Here is a 25,731-nt window from a genome sequence, read left to right as displayed (position 1 = left end):
CCGATACAGCTGGGGCAAACCGAAGTTTAGCGTTAATTGTAGAGAGGAGATGGGCGAAACACAAAAAGGAAGAAAGACAGACAGAAGATACTGAAGTAGATGTGCTTTCTCTTTCATTAAGTCTACCTCTCAGCATTATTTGTAAATAGATAAGCCAATAAAAACATAATCAAACATATACCTGTGCTGCCATGTTTTTATGTATTTACATTAAAGGTCATGTGATTAATGTCTGTTTAAATACTATAAAAATATATATATATATATATATATATATATATATATATATATATATATATATATATATATATATATATATATATATATATATATATATATATATATATAATTATAGTTATAGTATGCTGAATTTCCAAATTCTGTATACAAGTTTTGAAGACCAAGATGTTTGAAGTATTTTAAGCTCTGAATGGTTTCTCTATCTTGAAATTTGTAGGAGTAGCATTTTCCAGAAGGCATGCTTTGAAGGGCTCCCTCATTGACTCCCATGTTAATTTGAGGGTGGAAGATGTATTGCCTTGCAGCAATCAAACTAATTAAACGATTAAAGGAGTCAGAACATCCATCATGTCTTATACTGGTGCAAATAATGATTTTGATTTTCTGGCACAAAATGTGCATTTGTTTATTTTTTTAAATGGACCTGGCGTGTATTTGATCGTCTTGTCTTTTCGATCCTATTGTTTCAGCTTTAAAGGAAAGCTCAGTGTAACCGTTTCTCTGCCCTCTGTAGTGCAGTAACGACCATGTAATATGCAGTAAAAAACATGCAAAACAATAACGATGATGCTTTTACGTGAGCCGAGTTAGAACAAAGACTGAGCGGTGTGAAAGTGCAGTATATTTTATGACAGTAGTCTTTCTTCTTTGAGGCCAATCCCATGCAATTTAACACATTTCCTGTTTGTGCGCGAGGTCCAACCAGCGGAGCGGCTGCATGTGCACTAATCAACACACAGAGAAGAAGCTTGGTAGAGTTAAGATGGCGGCATGTGGGTGAGGAGCCTGGGATCTAAACTCGAGCTTTTTCGCCATTAAACGATTCCTATGAATTCACATATATACAGTAATCGAACGAATAACAAGCTCCACATCTTTCACACGTCTCGGTGTGATTTTGGATTGACCCCATGACATCTATACACTTCGTGGTTCACCCGTTGCCCGGGACCGAGGATCAGCTCAATGACAGGTATTTTATAACGGCCCCGTGGAAAAGAAGAAATTAAATCTTTACTAATGTACGCGATGCGCTACAAAGTATTCGAGGTTGTATTTGTGGGCGATGTTGACAGTGTCATACGTATGCATTCGGGTTTAAATAATTTAAATGACCCCCTAGGGTTGAAGCAAGGCCCGGCATTTTGAACAATCCTTGTTAGCTTACTGCTACCTAAACAGTCGGTCCCGTGCTATATGCTAACCCGTTAGCAGGCTGTTTCCTTGGTTCTCTGGAAGGATTGGCTCATAGTCAAAGTTGGGATAGACAATGCGGGTTGGGGGATGGGGGAAAAGAGAGGGAAATAAAGGTCGTAAAACCCAACTTTGTCGAAAATTTAAACGTCATCGTGGAGGAAATTACACGTACACTCATTCGACAATTGTCATGGTTTGTTTTGTGGGCGTCTTGTTGATTATCACGATCAATGAAGTAGCTAACGTCAGCTAACAGAGCTAGCTGTGAATGCTAACAAGCTAGTTAATTCGCTACCACGGTATTGACAAAGCCAAATATTTGTATCCCAGGGTCTTTGTACCAGATGGTTTTTATTTACAGTCTAATGGCACGTTTTTACACTAACATCGTCCGAAATAACTACCTTAAAGGTCTGTTTTTAACATTGCGCACTGAGATAAATATCTAAAATATGTAGCGAAGCCCAGCTAGCTTCATTGCATTCACATTAATCTTGTTATGGACTTAAATAAGAGGTTAGCCAAGGCTTATAAAGTGGATATGATCCACGCTGGCATATGTTGTGTTAACATTTTAATGGAATATTTAAAATTATTGTCATTAGTTACCAAACACTATGTGGCTACAGCTTACACGTATAGTTATTTCAGCTTCACACTATATTGTTGGTAGTGTCACGGTATTTGAAACTGAACAGATCAGTTGTTCATGGCATTTAAGAGGAAGGACCAGGAAACTGTGCGACCTGTATTTTGGCAGAACATGTGATTTATGATAAACCTATTTATAACATCCATTGAGATTGAACTGATTAATGAGGCGTTCTACTTTAAGACAAAGAGGTTGAGAAGTCAAAGTGTTTTTAGAATGACCTTGAGATTAAGATCTTGATATAGGCTCAGAGTATTCGAATGCTTTTTGCAGGTTGGTGCACTGACTAACTCTGGGGGGCCACATTTGGTCTGACTGACAGGAAAGCTCAGTTTACCCTGCTGGTTTGGAATCTTATTGAAAACACCACTCAAACATCTTTGTGGTATGGACCATTGGTTTCTTAAAGGGGTCATGGCTGTTCCATCCCCAGGCATGCATGCCATTGCATGCTACAGTCACCATGTGCTGCTGGGAGGCCCCCTCCTCTCTATTTCCCCATGAAGGACCTTGCAGTTGTCAAAGCAGATAAGTGCTTCTATCAGAAATATACAAAGGCTTGGTCCAGCTTGGCTCATTAAAAGTGCTTGCCTGGCATGAACATCCGGTCAGATTTCCTCAACCAAATGCCAGTGGTTTGTATGACCAAACTGATTTGACACATTGGTTTAGCACAGTGGAAAGATATATTGCTTTGCTCTCTAGTGAGATGGATCTTTGCATTGCTGCTGTGTTTTGAATGGCTTATTGAGGTGAGTAGACTTGACTGTGCTAGAGTAATGCCATTTGTTTGCTGGGTAGGTTAGTGAATGGCTGACCTGGATGCTTTGTGAGTAATTTACCTGCCCTTGGTAAAGAGCTGTGTGCTTCTGTATTGTAGGGAGAACTCTATCTCAGTGGAGAAGGCTACAGAGGCCAAGTGTTTAATTTAAGAATATTTATTTACATTTTTTTTGGCATACACACAGGGTTTGTGATGCAGAGCCAAAAGAAGATTTGACATTCCTTTGTTTGGCAACTTGATGACATGTTTGATCAAGCAGTGGAATGACATATGCACTTTGCTTTAACACTCTGTGTGTGTGTGAACCTATAGGAAAAATTATTTAAACATTCTGTGTTAATGAGCAAGATTTGTAAAAGTGTGGTTTCACTGGACATGACTGTTTTTCACAATTGCTAAGACACATTTCTTACAACCTTCTAACCCAGTTTTTAAACTCATACACACTGCCATCTGCACTTAATCTTTCAAAGATGTATTTATGTACATCCTTGAAATTGAATTGTATGTACCCATGATTAAGTCCAGAGAATTAGTCCTGAACATTGTCCTGTGTGTTCCATTGACACATGCAGCTCACAGCGGTGTGGTTGTTTCAGGTGAGGTGAGGCACCTCAGCTGAGAGAGCAGCTGCAGTAGTAGAGAAGGAGTGCTTGTCAGGAAAAAAACTGTTATCTGCATTAATATTAAAAGTACATGTGATCGAACCTATCTGCAGTGTCAACAAAAGAGTGGAGAGCAAGATGCATGTCAACAGGATAAAGTACAAAGCAGTTAAACTGCATGTTTCAGCATCGTTAACACTCGCTCCTACTTTACTTTGAGTCTGTCAGACCGTTACCTGCTGGGTTCCCACGTCAGCTGAATTGGATATTACCCTGACTAAGTACTAGAAAGCCAGTGGGTCAATGACCGGTTACTCTCCAGTGCATCACACATGCAAAAGTGTTTAAAGTATGCGCCGTACCTTGCGTATTATTCATAGCAACAGCCACAGGAGTGCTGTCACATTAAAGTTTGACATACTAAACATTGAGAGAAAACTAAAGAAAACCTTTGAGTCCAGTTGCCTCGATTGGACACAGAGAGAAAACATTCCTCAGAAACTAATTCATGTATAACCGATGGCCATAACATAACCAGTGACTGACAACAACAACATAAACAGTCTGCTTTTTAAGTTTAACTTTGATTACTATGCTACATCGTCAAAAAGGTCTCATAATCTCATGTGGTTCCACCATCTGGACTGTGACGTGTGATCAGATATCCTGTGTTTAGTCAACTAGTGAAGTCATTGATTTGAAATGCACTTACAAAGATTTTCTGATCTACAGGAAAATAAGTTTCTAGTAATTATTGATATATTATGCCTAATTAAGTTTTATTAACAAGGTCTTAAATTTGTCATGTATTAATATAACTATGTTTTTGTCAGGCTCCGTGAGGTCTCAGAAAAACTCAACAAATACAGTTACAACAGGTAAGTCTGTGTCAACATTGTGGGCAGCTTTTATTATTATCCTGAATATTGCTTCATATGTCTTTGTATTGTATTTATTGCAGTCATCCACACCTTAGTCTGCTGGAGCAGGCCACCCTAAAACAATGTGTTGTCGGTCCTAACCATGCCGGATTTCTCCTCGAGGTAATGCTAAAAGAAATGTAGTATTAGCATAAATAGAACACTTCGCAATGTGTTATGATAAGATATGGCTTTGTGCTTGGTCCCTATTATCACAGAATCTAGGACTATACGTTTTGTTTTTTTGTTCTTTAACAAACACAATACAACATAATTGAGGTATTTTGGTATTTTTGGTGAAGAGACATGTAGTAATTGTTCCCAGTTTGTGTATTTGAACTTAGATAATAGGAAAACTGGTACATGTGGGTGGAATTATTCTCAGGAGGAGTCTTGAGTTAAATTATTTTTGGCACTGCAATTATGCATTAACAGGCATCACACACCGTGGTTTGTGTTAGTGCCTTATGATGTGATGAGGTTAAATTATATCTCCTAGTGTTCAGCGGCTCTGTGATAAATGGTGATAACTAGTGTGCAGAGCAGTGTTTTTTTTATGTAGGCTGAGAGTATACTATAAATGCAGGTGTGGGAATATAAGTGTGCACGAAATGATTGAAAGTTTAAATTGTATTGCTTAGAATTCCAAATTGAGTAATCTATTTAATTTGTATGTGATACTAACAATCATGTTCTCTTTCAGGATGGACGTGTTTGCAGGATCAGCTTTGCTGTCCAGCCCGATCGCCTAGAGCTCAGCAAACCGGATGGCAGTGATGGGTGAGAGACTTCATTATGATGGGATCTGTCCCTGAAACTTTTTTAGCTTTGGCACTGAATAGAAAAACAAGATTGCTTGTAAAGATATCTAGTTCAAGATGCAGTGAACATGCTCAGGATTACTGATTTTGGTTGGTATGACTTGAATGCCATTTAGTGCTTGTGCCCTTTTTGGCGAGTATGACATATTCGGACATGGTTTTTACTGATAGAATAATACTCTGTTTTTTTGCTACAAAAATCTGCCAGGGGTAAAACATGTACCTAAGTACCACACAGGAATGGTCCCTAAAAGCCTCGTGTTAAGCTGCTGTGGTCTGACAAATGCTCTTGTCGTGTGCTTGATAAGATTATGCTATGTATTCAGTATAGTTATTTGCCCTGCCAGGTTTCCAAAACAAAATACAGCCTTTCTAATCTTGACATTAAACACCCAACAGCTATTCTGCCTTAAAATGTTTTTGTGACTCTCTGAAAGCCAGTTACTTTAATGGCTGTGCTATTTGCCACAAATTGTTTTTTTTGTTGCTATAAAAATACCTTTTCACTAGCTGCTTTGTTTCATATTGGCTATGAGTGTGTATTTTTGGTGAATGTCTCATTGATAGTTGTGCATTTCTTGCCAGCAGAACAACATCCAACAGTGATTTCATATACTAGCTGCTAAATATGCATGTGAATCAGGCTGTAAAAGGCCCGTGCCAGTTTTTCTGCAGAACATATGTTTTGCTCTCTGCCACAGACTTCCAAAGCCACATTAGATTGTTTCAAATTGTGATGGCTTTTTAGCCACCACCATTGTGGATTACTGGGAAGCCTACAGAAAAGAGTATAGGAGAGGTCGTCTTTGGCATGTTTGTCAGCTCAACAAAGCCTACAGTCTGTATAATTCTGTTTCTGTAATGCATTACCTTATGTTATGGTATAGTAGAAATGTGATTGTATTATTTTGTTGGATGTTTTTTTTTAATTTAATGTCACTGGAGTCTGTATGACACCTTGCCAAATTGCCATAATTATGTTCTGTTGCCACAGCAAAGCACAGTCTATACTAATGTATTTGGAACACATCCGTCAAGAATATGACAGAAACTCATTTTGGTTAAACTTAGCAAACATCCTATTATCCAAAATCTTGAAATAGGAGAAAGCAGTTGCAGCCCCAAAACCCCAAGAACTTTATAAAAGGAAAGTCTTGAAAGAGGAACGAGTTGCAGCCAATTCTGATTCCCAAGGGTGTTGCCATGCTAGTCTCCAAAATACCCCCTCCTGTTTTACAGTGTAATATTAAAAGAATAACAATCCTGAACCAAGGGGTATCATTTAACTAATACCCGGGATAAATTTAGTTTCTGTAAACCCCGGGATATATATAAAAAAAGTCTTTTAGTCCTTCTGGGACTCCTGTAGGTTTGTAACTGATCTCCCATCTTTTGTTCCAGTTCAAAGTTGAGCAGTGGTTCAGGGACAGGAAGGAGCTCCAGGCCAGGCAGGACTAGTGATCCGCCCTGGTTCTTGTCTGGTTCTGACACACTGGGCAGACTGGCAGGCAACACCCTTGGGTAAGTTCTGACAGGACTGACAGAGACAAATGGTCCTGTGAAAGCTCATTGTAAAGAGCAAAGCACTGCGCGGCAGTGGGTTAGGGGTGTATTCCCCGCAGGGTTCAGTGCCACTGACAAGAAAACTAGGGTGCTGTAAATTATAATGGCCAAATGTGTCCTCCAACTGATGGCCTTGTTGTTTTCTAACTGCTTTTGTTATTGATGATCACTGAAAAAACAGTTGGGCACAGTTGAAAGAGCTGCAGAAAAAGCCTCAAATCCTGCACCTTCACAACGGTGTTTAATTAAAAGCACCTCACATAAAATGATAGTTTAAAATACATCAACTACAGTATACTATTATAATACATAAAAGCCTTTTTGTTGAAAAAGACGACCATTTAATTTATTCCTTTCTGTAAACGCTGCTGTTGCCAGACCTTCTCAGTCTGGCTTGCCCTGTCACTGCTGTCACAAAGGCTGCATTCCTTCATAGCCAGATGTGTGTGTGTTTTGAGTCTGCTCTGTTAGTCAGGTCGTGTTTTTTTGGCAGCTGTTTGACCGTGGCCTTGCACTGTATGTGACAGGAGTCGCTGGAGCTCTGGTGTAAATGGAGGCAGTGGAGGAAGTGGAAGTGGAGGAGGAACAGGAGGAGGTGGAGCTAGTGGTGGCAGCAGTGGCGGAGGAGGGGGCGGCGGAGGAGGCGGAGGCGGAGGCACGTCGGGCAGGTCGTCAACAGCAGCTCGCGATTCCCGCCGACAAACCAGGGTGATTCGTACAGGAAGGGATCGTGGCTCAGGCCTTTTAGGTAGCCAGCCTCAGCCAGTCATACCGGCTTCTGTCATCCCTGAAGAGCTCATCACTCAGGTACAACATTCTCAGCCTGTATATCCCTGTTTTCCCAGTGTATTCAATAATCATCAGTCACCAGGTAATGTTATATTTGTTCCACTTTTGTGTAGGCCCAGGTAGTCCTTCAAGGGAAATCCAGGAGTGTGATCATTAGGGAGCTCCAGAGGACCAACCTAGATGTCAACCTTGCCGTCAACAACTTGCTGAGTCGGGATGATGAAGATGGAGATGATGGAGATGACACAGCCAGCGAGTCCTACCTCCCTGGAGGTCTGTCAGACAAACAAGATGTGGCTCCAATCAGTTATACAAATGACCAATGCAGTTGTCAGTGGAGTAGGCTGTAATACAAATAGCCCTGTGGCTAAGAGTAGTACAATTTTTCAAATGACTGATTTACGATTACAGTAGTAGTCTAGAGAGTATTTTCTGTAATCATTTCTAAAAATAGTATGATTATATTATTCAGTGTTGCCTCCTTTTGTGTCTTTCCCTCATGCAGAAGACCTGATGTCCCTGTTAGATGCAGACATTCATTCAGCCCATCCCAGCGTCATTATTGATGCTGATGCCATGTTCTCTGAGGACATCAGCTACTTTGGCTACCCCTCTTTTAGACGCTCCTCACTGTCTCGCCTGGGATCCTCCAGAGGTAACTAACAGCTCTCCTCTGATTAGTGAAGGGAGCAGGGTAATAGAGAGGCTTTGGTGGCAGCACTGGTGATGGCTTTTGTTGGTGGGAGTGGAGTTATCAGCTTCAAAAGTCAACACATTGGACAAGTTAGAAACTCAAGACAGTGTGTTCGTTTTTTTTTTATTAATTTGAGTAGGATGACATTTGTTTTCATCTCCTAAGTAAAGCATTTTTTCAGCTGTAGGTGTAATGCTTAACATTGCCACTACAGTTAACTTAGATTTAGACTTTGTGTATATTTTTGTGAAGGGAAATGTTTTATTTTTTTAGGGTTAATTTTTCTTAATTTTTTTAGCTGAATTTATATTCTTAATGTTTGGTGTTGTCTGCTGCATGGCTGTAGTACAATATTGTGAGCTCTCTGAGAAAGGCCCGCTAGGCCCACCTGTCTTAACAGGGACCCTTTTAAAGCAGTGTATTTTACAAACCTACCTAGCCCACTTCTAGCCCATATGTATGTCTTTTATCTGTCTATGCACTTCCTCTTCTACCTCGCATTTTCACATATGAGCGTGCAAAGTGATTCACCCACAGCATAATTTAGACTACCACTCAGTCGCCAATATTTCAATTGATCTGCATTACAGTGATTCCAAGGAATCTTTCTCTCTCTACTCTTAAAACTATGTTGACGGGTCTTTCCCAGAGAGTGGCTTACTTCTGTCCCACTGGTGTGACCTTATTGCATACCAGTTCTCCTTCTTCCCTTAGACCGTGACTCAGAGCTGTTGCGTGAACGTGAGTCCGTGTTGAGGTTACGTGAGCGCCGCTGGCTGGATGGGGCCTCGTTCGACACGGAGCGAGGTTCCACCAGCCGTGAGGGTGAACCCAGCCTCGACAAGAAGAGCATCCCTGTCCAGAGCCCTGTCTCCCTTGGAGAGGAGCTCCAGTGGTGGCCTGACAAGGTTAGACGAGTAAAAGCTGTTTTTTTTTTTTTTTTTTTTGTTTTATGACCTTTAAAAACTAAGAGCATAATAATTCCAGTGTGCTTACACACACACTTTGATCTGCTTGAGATGTATTAAATAATTAGATGTAGCTCAGTTTCAAATCACTGGACTTTTGAATCAAAGTTCTTCTTGACCTAAAAATTCTGAATTCCTTTTTTAGGATGGTGTCAAGTTTGTAAGCATTGGAGCCATGTTCTCAGAGCTTGTAGCTGTGAGCTCCAAAGGAGAGCTTTATCAGTGGAAGTGGAGCGAACCTGAACCTTACAGGAATGCACAGGTAGAGGAATACACCTGTGTAAATGGAATTGCTTATGGCATCTATCGCTCACTGTAGTCTGCCTAATGACTACTTGGTATTAGGGCTTACATCACTAAGTTTCCTGTCATCTGTCACTTCAGAATCCTTTCATTCATCACCCTCGTGTATCCTTCCTGGGCCTGGCCAATGAGAAGATCACATTATTGTCTGCTAATAGCATCAGAGCCACTGTAGCTACAGAGACAAACAAGGTAAATATTGATTAAAATGTGTGCAGAGATTGAGTAAATACATGTACAATACTTAGTAATCTGCCATTTTTATACTATACAAATGTATTTGAGTGTTATTAAGTGTCCGTTAGCTGATTTTGGTGTGTGTATGCTGTGCAGGTGGCTACCTGGGTGGACGACACACTGAGCACAGTGGCCTCTAAGCTAGAGCACAGTGCCCAATCTTTCCCTGAGCTGCAGGGGGAACGCATGGTGTCGCTGCACTGCTGTGCACTATATACGTGTGCACAGCTGGAGAATAGCCTCTACTGGTGGTGAGGAAAAAAGTTTTTTTCCGCAAAATTGCTGCAGCAATTTCTTGTTATTAACAATAACATTGTATTCCCATGTTTGTGCTCATTGCTGCCGTAGATCATACAATTTCCTGAGAGCTACAGTAAAACTGTAGAGAAAGATGTCAACAAAGTTTTGATGGTTTACTGTGTGTGTCTGCAGGGGTGTTGTGCCTTTTAGTCAAAGGAAGAAGATGCTTGAAAAGGCCAGAGCCAAGAACAAAAAGCCAAAGTCCAGTGCTGGCATCTCCTCAATACCCAACATCACAGTGGGAACACAGGTAAGAAGAACTGAGTTTTTAATCTCTGTAATCAGAGATTATTTTGTATTTCATTACAAAATAAAGACTTTACACATCCTTCTACATTCTTGGAGTTATTGTAAAACAGATGTCTTGGTAATTATGGGTTCCATTTATCTGTTCCTTCGCTAGGTGTGCTTGAGGAATAACCCCCTCTACCATGCTGGTGCAGTGGCCTTTTCTGTCAGTGCTGGGATTCCAAAAGTGGGCGTCCTATTGGAGTCTGTCTGGAACATGAACGACAGCTGCAGGTTCCAGCTGCGCTCACCAGAGAGCCTCAAGAGCATGGAGAAGACCACAAAGACCCAGGAAATCAAGTCAGTTTAATTTCTGTCACAGAAAGTTGTCCATGTTTAGACAGCTAGCTTTGTATTGCTGCTTTAATCATAAAATGAGCATTTAAATGAATTAGTTTCTCTTACACAAAGGACTGAAAGCAAACCGGAGCTGGTGAAGACGGAGATGGGTCCTCCTCCCTCCCCAGCGTCTACTTGCAGTGATGCCTCTTCCATTGCAAGCAGTGCCTCACTGCCCTACAGTATGTCGGCTTCCATTTTGTTATGTCTCCTTCTTAACTACCTGTTTTCTCTACAACACTCATGTCTTGACTTTCCTATCTCCCAGGCACAGCACCAATTTTTTTCCCCTCACTGTGCTCATTAGTCCTTTGACTTTGAAACAGATGGTGCACAGGCTTTTATCAGCAACTTTTTTCCCCTGCCTGCTTTCCTGCAAAGGAAACGTGGCCAGCTCACAGTGTATACTGTGGCACATTTGGTTAACTTTTTATAACCTCTTACCATTAAAAACTGTACAGCAAGCAGTGTTAATTAAGTTTTTGTTTCTTAGTCAGCATAATGTTTTTACAGAGATTCAAAAAATTCTGTCTACTAAATAATCTCTCTTATATTAATCTATTGCGTATTCATTAAGAATAATATATCACTTGCAGAGCGAAGGCGTTCCACCCCAGCTCCCAAAGAGGAAGAGAAGGTGAATGAGGAACAGTGGCCTCTCAGAGAGGTGGTCTTTGTGGAGGATGTTAAAAATGTACCTGTGGGAAAGGTGGGTGCATCCAAAACATGAATGAATATGGTTATATAGAGAGTTATTACTTATTTGTAATGGTTTATAATGTTCATATTACCTCCTAGGTTCTTAAAGTGGATGGTGCGTATGTTGCTGTGAAGTTTCCAGGAACATCAAGCAGCATGAGCAACCAGAGCTCGGCTGCTCCCACTGACTCGGACCCATCATCACTGTTGCAGGACTGTAGGCTCCTCAGAATAGATGAGCTACAGGTGAGGACCTAAATTTATCCTAGATTGTTAAAATAATTTAACTTTACATATATATATTCTTAGTTGCTGTCCTTCTGACATCTGTGCTGACTGATTTTCATCTCCTTCACTCTGTTTGACAGGTGGTAAAAACTGGTGGGACCCCTAAAGTTCCAGACTGTTTTCAACGAACACCTAAAAAGCTTTGTATCCCAGAAAAGGCTGAGATTCTGGCTGTGAATGTTGACTCCAAAGGTGAAGCTTTTGTGTGTCACCAGATACATTTGTGTGCTCTCTGTGTAGAATATTTTCAGACCTTAATCACCCCACCCCCCTCTTCTAGGAGTCCACGCAGTGCTGAAAACTGGTAACTGGGTAAGGTACTGTATCTTTGACCTGGCCACAGGCAAAGCTGAGCAGGAGAATAACTTCCCAACTAGTAACCTGGCCTTCCTGGGGCAGAGTGAGCGCAATGTGGCCATCTTCACTGCAGGACAGGTATGAAGGCTTTCAAAATTGCCAAAACATTTTCCAGATTTATTGGCAACATGTAGATGTTGCCAATAAATAAAGATGTACATTTGATATATAAATACTAAACTTAATTTTTAACTCTCTAGGAGTCTCCTATAATCCTCCGAGATGGAAATGGCACAATCTACCCCATGGCCAAAGATTGTATGGGTGGAATTCGAGATCCTGATTGGTTGGACCTGCCACCAATAAACAGCCTGGGAATGGGAGTGCACTCTCTGGCCAATCTCCCATCTAATTCCACTATCAAAAAGAAAGCTGCTATTATTATAATGGCCGTTGAGGTAAACATGACCTTATATATAAAAATAACCTACACACAAATGTGTTCTGACTATTTCTACCATAAATGTGTCTGAAAGACCAAGAGGTAATCCTCCCCGAGTGATCATAAGTCACAGCCTGTTTTTCACTTGCAGAAACAGACGCTGATGCAGCATGTGTTACGCTGTGACTATGAGGCATGTCGGCAGTACCTGGTGAACCTGGAGCAGGCGTTCCTGTTGGATCAGGGAAGCCAGGCCCTTGGAGCACTTTTGGGCCACCGATGTGATGGAAACCGCAACATCCTCCATGCTGCTGTCTCTGTCTGCTTCCCTGTTAGTAACAAGGAGACCAAAGAGGAGGAAGGTAAGCTACATATTAAGACCTCAGGTTTGGGGTATGCACATTTAATTAATGGTTTTCTGTGCATGTACCAGCAGAAATATTTTTTTGTTGCATTAATGTACTAGTTAAGTTTCACTTTACTAATTCAGTAAGTGCAAAATGGAAAAAAATCCTCTGCTGACTCTTCTTCATCTTCATTTCAGAGGCTGAAAGGTCTGAGAGAAACACATTTGCAGAACGTCTGTCTGCTGTGGAGGCGATTGCTAACGCCATCTCTGTGGTTTCAAGCAACAGCTCTGGAAATAGGACAGGCTCCTCAAGTAGCAGAGGGTAAATAACCAATGACTTGTTTTTTCCACCAGGGAATATACTGTGTAAGAAATAATGGTCTCTACAGAAAATTAAAATATCACATGGAGTATACTAGGCTCATTGTGTGAAAGAAGTTTTTTAAGTCCATTTTTAGTCAAGGTAATGCAGTAATATAATGCATAAATGATTTCTTTGTCTTCAGGCTTCGTCTGAGGGAGATGATGCGGAGGTCTCTTAGAGCAGCAGGTCTTGGCCGCCATGAGTCTGGCCCATCATCCAGTGACCATCAGGACCCAGTGTCCCCACCTATTGCTCCACCAAGTTGGGTGCCTGATCCTCCCCCCATGGACCCGGGTGAGTGCATCTTAAAACTGTGTCGAGTTCAATGATTGTATTTATATGCTGTTTAGAACCATATATTATCACCACATCAAAGAAATAAACCAGTGATTGACAGGGAAGCCAATTATCCTCTAGCTCTGCTTTTATAATCAGTTTTTTTTAGTGATGTTAAATAGATTTTTTTTTCTCAACAGATGGAGACATAGACTTTATTCTAGCACCAGCTGTGGGTTCACTCACCACCGCCTCAACTGGTAACAGCCAGGGGCCCAGCACCTCCACCATACCAGGTATGTAGCTAGTTACGTTTGAGTGATGGTACTTTTCACCTCTGTGGTAGCATCTTATATTAGCCAGCAAACAAAACTAATCATCTCTGTCCTCTGTATATATAGGGCCATCCACGGAGCCTTCGGTGGTTGAGTCTAAAGATAGGAAGGCCAATGCTCACCTTATCCTCAAGCTGATGTGTGACAGTGTTGTTCTGAGGCCACACCTGCGGGAGCTGCTTTCTGCAAAGTAAGACTGCATTATTATATCTATTTTCTTTTTGTTCAAGTGCTTGTCTCTAAAAAGATTCTAATTATTATTGTTGCCATTAATTGACAGGGATGCCAGAGGAATGACTCCATTCATGCTGGCTGTAAGTGGGAGAGCCTACCCAGCAGCCATCACTGTCCTTGAGGCTGCACAGAAAATGGCAAAGGGTAAGTTAAAATGTTACATTTCTTTAAATTGGTTTATTTAACTTAGTGGCGTCTTCTTTTTGCCCACATTAAGTATTCTGTAATATAATGCAAATGAAATAAATTTGCGAGAGATCTGTGACCTACCAGTCGGTGTCTCTGTGAATACATTCTAGGAAAGCAGCATACTTTTTATGAATCTGATGTAATTTTAACAGGTTAGGTAATGGCTGGAACATTGGAGGTTATCCATGACTTATGTGAATCCTGACCTAGTTTGCTGCCCTGGTTCCAGCAGCCAGCTATCACATTGTAACTGGCATGTCTCTGTTTTCCGTTTTGTTCCTCAAATGTCATAAATGCAGTGGGTGACCCGGGCATTGCAGAGAAGGAGGATGCAGATTCTGTTTTCATGGAAATGATTTGCCCCTTGGGGACAAATCCAGATGACTCTCCCCTATATGTTCTCTGCTGCAATGACACCTGCAGTTTCACTTGGACTGGAGCAGAGCACATTAACCAGGTCAGCCCAAGACCACATCATTACAGTAAAATTTAGAAGTGTCACATGCTTAAAAAGCAATATATATAATATTTAGGCACTTTGCAATATATTGTTCCATTAGAACATTTAAAAGCTAGAACATGTTTCACTGCTCCTCCAAGCAGCTTCATCAGTTCTGATAAAGCTGTTATTGACATATGTGCCATTTGAACATTACTCTGACAATATTTTTATGACTGACATTGCATTTAGGATATCTTTGAGTGCCGAACATGTGGCTTGCTGGAGTCCCTCTGCTGCTGCACAGAGTGTGCCAGGGTTTGTCACAAAGGACATGACTGCAAGTGAGTCCTGGATTCAGGGTTGTTCTTTCACATATCAATCTTTCTCATCATTGCTTATGACTTAAGCAAGTAATGTCATTTGTGTGACTATAAATTCACTGTTTGTTCCCAGGCTTAAGAGGACGTCTCCTACAGCGTACTGTGACTGTTGGGAGAAATGCAAGTGTAAAACGCTGATAGCTGGCCAAAAGGCTGCTCGCCTGGATCTCCTGTACAGGTTGCTCACAACCACAAACCTGGTCACCACACCAAACAGCAGGTATGTGCTCTACCAGTTCACATAGACTTAGTTTTTCTTTATGTTCTTTATGTATACATTTGATCTAACGGTCAGGTTTTGTTTCCATCTGTAGGGGAGAACATATATTACTGTTCCTGGTGCAAACTGTTGCCAGGCAGAGTGTGGAGCACTGTCAGTACAGACCACCACGCATCAGAGAAGACAGGAACCGCAAGGCTGCTAATGCAGAAGGTAGGTTATTCATTCAGTTATCCACTTTTTAACCATCTTATCTTTTTTTTTTTTAATTTTGCAGATATTCATTTGAGATTGTGTTTATGACCGCAGGGTGATTGAGCAGCTTTTAAAAACATTGTTTTCTCTTGTATGCTTTGTTCAGACTCTGATATGCCAGATCATGACCTAGAACCTCCACGCTTTGCTCAGCTGGCTCTGGAGAGGGTCCTGCAGGATTGGAATGCCCTCAAGTCTATGATCATGTTTGGTTCTCAGGAAAATAAAGACCCGTAAGTATCACTGTAGCTTTGCAGTTTGGTTGGCAACAAGACTTGAAAGATTTTCTATTCAGAAACATACTCAAAACGAGACTGATTTGATTTGTATAGTCCAACCACAGTACTGTGTATTTGTAAATCTTAGATTAAAATATGAAGGTCAGTTCTGCAAAGCATTTTATAATGATCGGTTCTATGTTACAGCCAATATTTAGATGTTTTTATATTTCCTAGACTTAGTGCCAGCAGCAGAATTGCCCACCTCCTGCCTGAAGAACAGGTCTACTTGAATCAGCAGAGCGGCACCATTCGCCTTGACTGCTTCACACACTGCCTCATTGTCAAGTGTGCTCCTGACATCACAGTAAGTCCAATCATTCTTTCTTCCTGTTTGCATGAAAGGTAAAATAAAATGTGCTTCCAGAGGAATTATTACTTGAGGGGAAGTAACACCTCTGTCCTTTTTTCCTTCTGTGTTAGTTCATAGACACTTTACTGGGTACTCTGGTAAAGGAGCTGCAGAACAAGTACACTCCTGGCCGGAGAGAGGAGGCAATCAATGTCACTCGTAGGTTCCTGCGCTCTGTAGCTCGAGTGTTTGTCATCCTCAGTGTGGAGATGGCCTCATCCAAGAAGAAAAAGTAAGAACACAAATTGTATTGGAGTATTTGTCTTCCCATGTCAACTTTAAACATTTTAGGTAACTATTGCTTTACCAAAATAACTAAATTGATCAGGATACTCACATCTTTCTCTCAATTTCCTCCATGCAGTAACTTCATCCCCCAGCCCATTGGAAAATGTCGGCGCGTTTTCCAGGCTCTGTTGCCCTATGCTGTGGAGGAGCTGTGCAATGTGGCAGAGTCTCTAATTGTTCCAGTGCGAATGGGTATTGCAAGACCTACCGCTCCGTTCACTTTGGCCAGCACCAGCATCGATGCTGTTCAGGGCAGTGAGGAGCTTTTCTCTGTGGAACCACTGCCTCCAAGACCGTCACCTGACCAGTCAAGCAGGTTAGTGTTATTGTCTTTGTTTTCAGTTTCAGAAACTAAGAGAGAGAAACTAAGAATCTGGGCTTGTGTTTCAATTTTTCCAGCTCTAGCCAGACAGCTGCCTCTTATATCATAAGGAACCCCCAGCCTCGGCGCAGCAGCCAGTCTCAGCCTGTCAGAGGAAGAGATGAGGAGCAGGATGACATTGTATCAGCAGATGTGGAAGAGGTGGGGAGCCTCATTATAAAATCACGAAGACTATAATGAGCTCTGTGTGCAAGTGATTCACTGCAACTTGTAACAGTTCTTTAGAAATAAGGGCCTACTCTGTTCCACCTTAACATTTTATCTGTTGCAATATCAACATATGTTTGTTTCTTAGGTTGAAGTTGTAGAGGGAGTTGCAGGGGAAGAAGACCATCATGATGACCAAGAGGAGCAGGGAGAGGAAAACGCTGAAGCAGAGGGACAGCACGATGAGCATGATGAGGATGGTGAGACGAACACAACTTTCCATGGCCATGCAAGGCAAAATGGTGACACTAAACCTCGTCGGCATGAGTGAGACATCATGGCACCTTTGTCTCTGCTTTTAGGAAGTGACATGGAGTTGGACCTTTTGGCAGCAGCTGAAACGGAGAGCGATAGTGAAAGTAACCACAGCAATCAGGATAATGCTAGTGGCCGTAGGAGCGTCGTCACAGCAGCAACTGCTGGGTCTGAAGCAGGTTGGTCAACAGCCATTCATTTTTTAATTATATCCCCTTATTTTATGGAACACACCCTTCAGTTTCAAGTAGTTTTCCTTTTTTTGTGTTTTAATGGAAATGCAATCACATCCTTTTTGTAAGGCTCCAAACTGCTTATTAAAAAGAAAAGGTATTTCTGTCTTGCTGCACTATGTTTTTTAAGTTACCGTACGTTACAGACTAACTCAGTCCTCACAGAGCCACTGTGCTTAACAGTCAGCATTTTAGATTGTGGGTATTTATGTTTGGAGAGCTAATGATACAGCAGACAAATTGGTCCCTGGCTGAATACCCAATGTATTTCATTTGCAGGCAGTAGGGTGTCCTTGGCATTTCCTATTTTTGGTATGAGCTCCTCTTTACTTCCAATGCATATACAGATGTCAGGGCAAGAGTGAATTTGCTAAAGTGCATACACAGTTTCCTGCTGAGAGTTCCTTCAGTTCGTCCCCTTCTCACATTTCACTGTTATTGTGTCTGTCATTTTTTTAACTAATACTGTTCCTCATTAAAGGTGTAGTCTTGTTGTTCTTTTACCCAAATAACAAACTAATCAACTTGTAGCTTTTGTAAACGGTGTAGTGTCCTTTCTCCTTGGTCATCTAAAATTCATTTCCTACTAATGTTTAATTTTCATCTAGAGTATTCTGACATTGCTGTTTTTTCTGTAATTTTTAATGTGATAGATTTAAAAAAAAAAAAAAAAAAAAAAACTTAAAACGTTATAGAGTGTTATTTAGCACAAGGTGATTAACAGTGAACGCAACTGTTGGTTTGTCTTAATGCCACAGTGTTTTCACTGTCATGTTAGTGTTGTTTTGCCTTGTAGTGGTGTGATTCACTAACCCGCACTCCTGCCTGGATAAAACTTATGTGAAAGCCAAAAGAGGGGGAAGCAAAAGGGGGGAATACTCAACCCATTAAACATGTTTTCTGTCTTTTTCTTCATCCCTTTTCTTGGTTTCCTCTAAAGGTGCCAGCAGTGTCCCTGCCTTCTTTTCAGAGGATGACTCCCAGTCCAACGACTCCAGTGACTCAGACAGCAGCAGTAGTCAGAGCGATGACATCGACCAGGAGACATTCCTTTGGGATGAGCCGCTAGAAAGGACAACTAGTGCTTCGCATGCTAACAGTGCAGCACAGGCCCCTCGCTCAATGCAATGGGCTGTTAGAAACACCCCCAGCCAAAGGGCAACCGGAAGCGCTCCCTCCAGCTCCTCAACTCCAGCTGGTCAGTAAAACTGTTCTATAGTTGTGTTTACAGATTAGTGTTACAGAAACAAAGAATATCAACTGTACTTATGTTCTTTTTTCACAGCAAGTTCCACAGGCCTGATTTATATTGACCCAACCAATCTACGTCGCTCCAGTGCAATCAGCTCTAGTGCTGCGGCGGCAGCAGCAGCTTTGGAGGCCAGCAACTCCAGCAGCTACCTTACATCTGCCAGCAGCCTTGCCCGTGCTTACAGCATTGTCATCAGGCAGATCTCAGACCTCATGAGTCTGATTCCCAAATACAACCATCTTGTCTACTCCCAGTATCCTGCGGCTGTAAAGCTCACCTACCAGGATGCAGTAAACCTGCAGGTAAACTATTTTGTCTAGATCTGGTTTAGTATTGAAGTTTTATTGGAATACTATAAGGAAAATTTGTTTGTTGTGTGTATCAGAACTATGTTGAGGAAAAGCTGATTCCCACCTGGAATTGGATGGTTTCCATCATGGATTCCACTGAGGCCCAGTTACGATATGGGTCAGCCCTGTCATCTGCTGGAGACCCGGGTCACCCCAGTCACCCTCTCCATGCCTCTCAGCATTCAGCTCGCAGGGAACGCATGACGGCTCGGGAGGAGGCCAGCCTCCGCACTCTGGAAGGACGCAGGTATGCCGTTTAATACGTTTAGTTTAAATCGGGACTCTCAAGAAGTCTGCTGCACACATTCACCCATTTTGCATTTATTGCAGGAGAGCAGCCACACTGCTAACGGCTCGTCAAGGCATGATGTCAGCTCGGGGTGACTTCCTGAATTATGCCCTGTCACTGATGCGATCCCACAATGATGAGCATTCTGATGTGCTTCCTGTGCTGGATGTGTGCTCGCTGAAGCACGTGGCATACGTTTTTCAGGCTCTTATCTACTGGATAAAGGCCATGAATCAGCAGACCACCCTGGACACCCCACAGATGGATAGAAAGAGGTAAGTGGGGGAAAAAAGAGCAAAATACTCCATGAAGACAAGTAGAAGCTAGATAATAAGGTTTTAACTAACTTATAGCTATGACACATTTACAAGATGCATACGTTGATTTTTAACCAGATTAAATTTTAACTTGCAGGAATCGTGAGATTTTGGAACTTGGATTGGACAATGAGGACTCTGAACATGATAACGATGAGGACACCAACCAGAGTAAGCCAGAACTAGTATATAATAATAGTCATAAGTTATAAACATCACATGACCACTTGCTCATTTTAGTGCTTTTGTTAATGCTTTGTATCTCTTACACCTCAGGTTCAACCCTACAGGACAAAGATGAGGACCCAGTCTCAGCTGAAACGGGTCAGAACCATCCGTTCTTCCGTCGCTCTGACTCTATGACCTTCCTGGGCTGCATCCCACCCAACCCCTTTGATGTTCCTCTGGCTGAAGCCATCCCACTGGCAGACCAGCCTCACCTCCTGCAGGTCACACATGCTGCTCTGTCCCTCCATAATGCCATAACACAAATGCGTAACAGTCTCAGTCCTTAGTCAGCTAATCACATGATGACTCTTCAATTATAAGCAGTCCTGCATAAAATCAGGCTGGATCTGTTGGCTACGGCTGGCTAGGAACGCTATCCAGTTACAGAGTTGTCTGTTGCCCCTGTCTGTCTTTTTATACTTGCCACAGCCATTTTCCATTTATTGCCTGAAGCAGGGCCTTATTCTGTAGTTAAAAGGAAATTGCAGCCCACCAGGGGATACTTTAAAGTGATAGATGGTAGAGCAGGCAATGCAATTACACAAAGCACACAGTCACTGGGTAGTGGTCTCTGTGGCGTCATCTCATTTGTTTCTTCTTGTACAGCCTAATGCCAGGAAGGAGGATCTGTTCGGTCGCCCCTCTCAGGGCTTGTACTCTTCTTCTTACATGGCAACCAAAGGTCTGGCTGAGGCGAGCGTGGACAGGAACTGCCTGGAGGTAAACATGGGCTCCTCTCTACCCTCCCCCTCTCAGGTATACCACCCCTCTTCACTGGACAAACACGCTGGCAGCTGTGTTCTAATATCCATGCATAAAAATCACTAAAATGTTTTAACCGCACTTTTACATATAAACATATCCAGGATTCATTATTTCCTTGTTTTTTTTTGTTCAAGAAATAATGGATATGTTGGATAGTCTTTAAGTGTGGATCTTGGAACACAGCGTGTGTTCTGTGTCCCATTTTTCCATGTTTCCATTCTGTCATCATCACACTGCCATCATCATAAGACATGCATCTGTTCACATTTACCAAAGAACAACTCTGAACTGGGCCAACAGATTCTGCCCACTAAGATGTCTTACTCGGCCAACTTGAAGAATGTGATGAGCATGGAAACTGGCCAGCGAAGCTCAGAGAATCAGTCACTGGCGGAGCAGGAGCTTGAGGCTTCCAAACCAGGCCCTTCACCACACGACCTCGCTGCCCAGCTGAAGAGCAGCCTGCTTGCTGAGATTGGCCTCACAGAGAGTGACGGTCCTCCTCTCCCATCATTCAGGTATGTGCCATTTTTTTTGTGGCTGAGGCTGACAGTAATACAATTATTTGAAAAAGTTGCTGTTCAGAACCTCAATAAGCTCCCCTGTAATTTGGTCTTTTATCCTCTCTCTGTACAGACCTCACTGCAGTTTCATGGGGATGATGATCTCACATGACATGCTGCTTGGCCGCTGGCGTCTATCACTGGAACTCTTTGGTCGTGTCTTCATGGAGGATGTAGGAGCTGAACCTGGATCTGTAAGCTGAATAAAAGTTGAAATGTATCTTTGCTTTTGTTAACGCTAAAGAGATTCTAAGCTTTAATTGTCCTGTGTCCTGTTGTGTCGCTTTTATTTACCTTAGATCCTCACAGAGCTTGGTGGTTTTGAAGTTAAAGAATCCAAGTTCCGCCGTGAGATGGAGAAGCTGAGGAACCTGCAGTCCCGTGACCTGGCCCTCGAAGTTGACCGTGATCGAGACCAGTTAATACAGCAGACAATGCGTCAGCTAAATACGCACTTTGGCAGGCGTTGTACAACCACACCCATGGCTGTACACCGAGTGAAGGTCACCTTTAAAGATGAGCCTGGCGAGGGCAGCGGTGTGGCCCGCAGTTTTTACACGGCCATTGCCTTGGCCTTGCTCTCCAACGATAAGCTGCCCAACCTGGACTGTGTTCAGAGTGTCAGCAAGGGCATGCAGGCCAGCAGTACGTGTCATCACGATTACAATTCAAGTATGACAATACAGAGAAACTACAGCATACTGTATATTATAGAAGTTGAATGCATTGTTGCATAAATGGTCCTTTTGTGATGCTGACATCAATTATTACAAGAAGGAAAAAAAAGATTTTCAAATCTAAAAAGTACACTTGTTTGTGTTTGATGTGTGTTTGCACAGATCTAATGCAGCGTCTTAGGAACCGGGACCGGGAACGAGAGAGGAGGAGTGGAGGGCTTCGAACAGGATCTCGAAGAGACCGAGACAGGTGAACTTCGAATCATGTATTTATAACTAGCTTCACAGTTGGTTGGATGAAATGATAACTTTTGTTTCTCTCCTACAGAGATTCAAGGCGGCAGCTGTCCATAGATACTCGGCCTTTTAGGCCTTCATCAGAGGGAAACCCCAGTGATGAGCCTGATCCTCTGCCTGCACACAGACAAGCCCTGGGAGAAAGGCTGTACCCACGAGTTCACGCAATGCAACCGGTAATAAACCATTTATTAAAGCCATAACCTAAACATGTCCATTTATGGTCTGAGTTTACACTCTGGATTTTAAGTAAAGTATATTTACTACATTTTTTTTGTTTCCTCAGGCGTTTGCCAGTAAAATCACAGGCATGTTGCTGGAGCTGTCACCTGCCCAGCTGCTGCTGCTGCTGGCTAGCGAGGATTCTCTCAGAGCCAGAGTAGAAGAGGCCATGGAGCTTCTCATTGCACATGGAAGGTAAAATACTCTCACCAGTCAAATAGACAAAGGCCAAAACACTGCAGCAGGTGTCTCTAATGTGAAGTATCCTTCCAGCAACAGTGCTGTTTTTTTTTATTTATACTGTTCTTTTGTGACCATTATACAAACTAACTGACTGAATTCTGGTGTTAATCTTCACACAGGGAAAATGGTGCTGACAGTATACTGGACTTGGGACTCCCGGAGGCTCCAGAGAAAGCACAAGTAAGATAAATATCCATTTCTTTATGTGGCTGTAAAAGACTAACTCACTGCATCTCTGGAAAACTTGATTAAAATCAGTTGTGTTGAGGGAATGTTTATTTATCTTTTGGCCATTGAATTTTCTCTTATAAACAAGTCGCAGTATGTTGGCCTCTGTTGCCTACCTGTTGTAGTTTTGCCTCTTTTTAAATGATTCTTAGGTTGGTGTGGCATACTGACATTGCATCCTAACCCCTCTCTGTTCTGTGGTTGTAGCAGCAGGAGAACCGTAAGCGTCACGGTTCAACACGCAGTGTGGTTGACATGGAGCTTGACGACCCAGATGATGGGGATGACAATGCTCCTCTTTTCTATCAGCCTGGCAAACGAGGCTTCTACTCCCCTCGACCTGGCAAAAACACAGAGGCCAGACTAAACTGCTTCCGTAACATTGGCAGGTAATTAATGGAAATCATTACCTTTTGTTTAGTGAAATCTCATTGTAGTGTAATTGAGCTTTAACAAATAAGGAAATATGTGAAACGCTGTCTTTTCTGTGCAGAATACTGGGGTTGTGTCTGCTGCAGAATGAACTCTGTCCAATTACACTGAACAGACATGTCATCAAGGTTCTGCTGGGTAGAAAGGTAAGAGAAAATGTTGTTTTATGTTTTATTATGTTAGCCTTTGATACATTATGGTTGGACTTTTCAGAATAAAATTGCTAAATGTGCTCCTCATCTTGTTACTGCAGGTCAACTGGCATGACTTTGCGTTCTTTGACCCAGTCATGTATGAGAGCCTGCGGCAGCTCATCCGCCATTCACAGGCTGGTGAAGCAGATGCAGTGTTTGCTGCCATGGACCTGGCCTTCGCCATTGACCTCTGCAAAGAGGAAGGAGCTGGACAGGTAACAGACTTAGATTTTATGCATGTCAACACTCAGCAGAACATAAGAATGTGTCCGGGTTCCCAAACTTACACAGATTGATCAGAACTGACTCCATGTTTTTTTTAGATCTTGATGTAAAACACACAGAAGACCAGCTTACTGATTATACTTTTATCGATGCCTTATTTCACATTTGTCCAGGTGGAGCTTCTTTCCGGTGGGGTCAACATGCCTGTTACTCCTCTCAATGTATATGAATATGTGCGGAAGTACGCAGAGCACAGAATGCTGGTGGTGGCTGAGCAACCTCTTCATGTAAGCGAATACGTTTTAAAATAGTATTCGCTCTCTTAGTGGGCTGTGTTCGTCTTTAAACCTAACGTGTTTCTGATCTTTCTAAAGGCGATGAGGAAGGGTTTGCTGGATGTACTACCGAAGAATGCCCTAGAAGACCTGACAGCTGAGGACTTCAGGCTGCTGGTCAATGGCTGTGGAGAAGTCAACGTCCAGATGCTCATTAGCTTCACCTCCTTCAACGACGAATCTGGTATAATACACTGAACCCTTCCTGCTCAGTCTGCATGCTCCTCATATTTAATAATAAAAACATTCAACGTGCATGTTTTTCATATAATGTATTGATCAAACACTTTGTTTGTACAACAGGGGAAAATGCAGACAAGCTCCTCCAGTTCAAACGCTGGTTTTGGTCCATAGTGGAGAAGATGAGTATGACTGAGAGGCAAGACCTGGTAAGTCTGTTGACATCAGGATTGTTTAAGTAATCAATAACATCAGCCATATGTTTCTAAGATGCACAATAAGGGCTGAAAAATGCTAGAGTTTTCCCAAAAATCAGTTACAGTGATGTCTAATGTGACATGTTTGTCTTCTCAGGTGTATTTCTGGACCTCCAGTCCATCTCTGCCAGCCAGCGAGGAGGGCTTCCAGCCAATGCCCTCTATCACCATCCGGCCTCCAGACGACCAGCACCTCCCCACAGCCAACACCTGCATCTCACGTCTCTACGTGCCACTCTACTCTTCAAAACAGATACTCAAACAAAAACTCCTGCTAGCCATTAAGACCAAGAATTTTGGTTTTGTGTAAAGGTTTCAACAGGAGAAAGTTCAAAAGTTAAAAAAAGAAAACATGTTTACTGTCGTGTAATATTACCTAGTTCCATTTTTGTAGATTTATTTTTTGTCTAAACAATTTTATGAAATTCGACATACTGTCGTTATCTCCCCAGGCGGTAATATTTGTTTGTGTTGTGAACACAAACGGCTTGTTATTTTTATTTCAATTTTTATTGTTTTTTTTTTTCTTTTGTGTTAATGAAGAGGTGTACGGTCCAGAACATTCCTGCATTGGCACTGTAAAATGTAAAAGCCCACAGCTCCTGCTCTATTGGCTTCAACCTTTTGCTTCCCAGGAATTTGGTTCGACAGAAAGCTGTCTGCCGAAAACCCAGCCAAAGATGACAGCAGTAGAAATATTTAAAAAGAACAGAAGACACACTGTGATTATAAATTTTTTCCCCCTTCCCTAGAAAAGTACTATCTCTGACAGTTCACTGCTGCCTTTGTGGAAAGTCCTTTTTTTCTTGTACAGGGGGAGTAGGGAATTTCAAAATAAACTTGGATGCAAATAAGTAGTCCGTTGTGATTTTATTTCTTTTAATTGTATTTATTGATCATGTGGAGAGAAGCAAGGACATTCAACAGAAACCATTAATTCACCACAACTTTCTGTTGACTCTGAAATAATTAAGTTCTTCTAACACAAGTGAGATTTAGTATTTTAACCCTTTTGTTGTTGTGCTGTTTGGAGTGGTGCAGCAAGGACTTTTGTGCATTTGCATCAAATACATAAACCTGAACTTTCTAGTCTTTAAACTAAGCACGTATATAGAGCAACATCTGAAAACATTTGCCAAAAACAAGCTTCACTTTTTTGCTGCTCTAAAGTACATCAATTTTCAACTCTTCGCGATTTGGCCAATCAGTATA

The 25,731-nt window shown here is 42.0% G+C and overlaps 1 protein-coding gene across 8 annotated transcripts; it reads left to right on the top strand.

Annotated features, from left to right (window-relative positions):
- The first annotated feature begins 983 nt into the window (after nucleotides 1–983).
- On the top strand, nucleotides 984–25,376 carry ubr5 (ubiquitin protein ligase E3 component n-recognin 5). Of its 8 annotated transcripts, none has more exons than XM_028424679.1 (59): nucleotides 984–1,213; nucleotides 4,312–4,356; nucleotides 4,440–4,521; nucleotides 5,102–5,178; nucleotides 6,621–6,740; nucleotides 7,310–7,589; nucleotides 7,685–7,844; nucleotides 8,077–8,226; nucleotides 8,980–9,173; nucleotides 9,379–9,495; nucleotides 9,618–9,728; nucleotides 9,870–10,024; nucleotides 10,206–10,323; nucleotides 10,477–10,661; nucleotides 10,773–10,882; nucleotides 11,297–11,409; nucleotides 11,499–11,645; nucleotides 11,768–11,879; nucleotides 11,968–12,122; nucleotides 12,245–12,442; nucleotides 12,578–12,788; nucleotides 12,971–13,097; nucleotides 13,282–13,433; nucleotides 13,616–13,711; nucleotides 13,817–13,940; nucleotides 14,031–14,128; nucleotides 14,473–14,630; nucleotides 14,865–14,956; nucleotides 15,069–15,215; nucleotides 15,310–15,428; nucleotides 15,577–15,703; nucleotides 15,926–16,055; nucleotides 16,172–16,332; nucleotides 16,465–16,704; nucleotides 16,788–16,911; nucleotides 17,066–17,177; nucleotides 17,280–17,411; nucleotides 17,745–17,777; nucleotides 18,406–18,663; nucleotides 18,751–19,019; nucleotides 19,103–19,314; nucleotides 19,398–19,631; nucleotides 19,771–19,844; nucleotides 19,950–20,122; nucleotides 20,508–20,657; nucleotides 20,967–21,184; nucleotides 21,303–21,423; nucleotides 21,529–21,901; nucleotides 22,069–22,156; nucleotides 22,235–22,379; nucleotides 22,490–22,620; nucleotides 22,788–22,848; nucleotides 23,104–23,285; nucleotides 23,390–23,474; nucleotides 23,582–23,737; nucleotides 23,921–24,034; nucleotides 24,122–24,266; nucleotides 24,386–24,471; nucleotides 24,617–24,829. In XM_028424679.1, exons 1-59 carry the CDS (start codon nucleotides 1,152–1,154, stop codon nucleotides 24,827–24,829), a joined length of 8,562 nt encoding a protein of 2,853 aa, XP_028280480.1. In that variant the 5' UTR covers nucleotides 984–1,151. The 8 variants fall into 8 exon arrangements, with proteins under 8 accessions (XP_028280480.1, XP_028280481.1, XP_028280479.1 ...); XM_028424680.1 differs by having other exon boundaries at nucleotides 8,962–9,173; nucleotides 21,529–21,874; XM_028424678.1 differs by having other exon boundaries at nucleotides 8,962–9,173; nucleotides 23,107–23,285.
- Nucleotides 25,377–25,731: the final 355 nt, after the last annotated feature.

Source organism: Parambassis ranga, chromosome 16 (genome assembly GCF_900634625.1).
Source record: "Parambassis ranga chromosome 16, fParRan2.1, whole genome shotgun sequence".
Lineage (NCBI taxonomy): Eukaryota > Metazoa > Chordata > Actinopteri > Ambassidae > Parambassis > Parambassis ranga.
Note: the sequence above shows the minus strand (reverse complement) of the source record. Positions and strands in the feature narration are given on the sequence as shown.

Bases quoted from the DNA above. Each gene is read 5' to 3' on its own strand.
- ubr5 (XM_028424677.1), top strand. From the start codon at position 1,152: ATGACATCTATACACTTCGTGGTTCACCCGTTGCCCGGGACCGAGGAT. The intron at 13,098-13,281 runs GTAAATAACCAA...CTTTGTCTTCAG, and splicing joins GGCTCCTCAAGTAGCAGAGG to GCTTCGTCTGAGGGAGATGA. The intron at 23,738-23,920 runs GTAACAGACTTA...ACATTTGTCCAG, and splicing joins AAGAGGAAGGAGCTGGACAG to GTGGAGCTTCTTTCCGGTGG.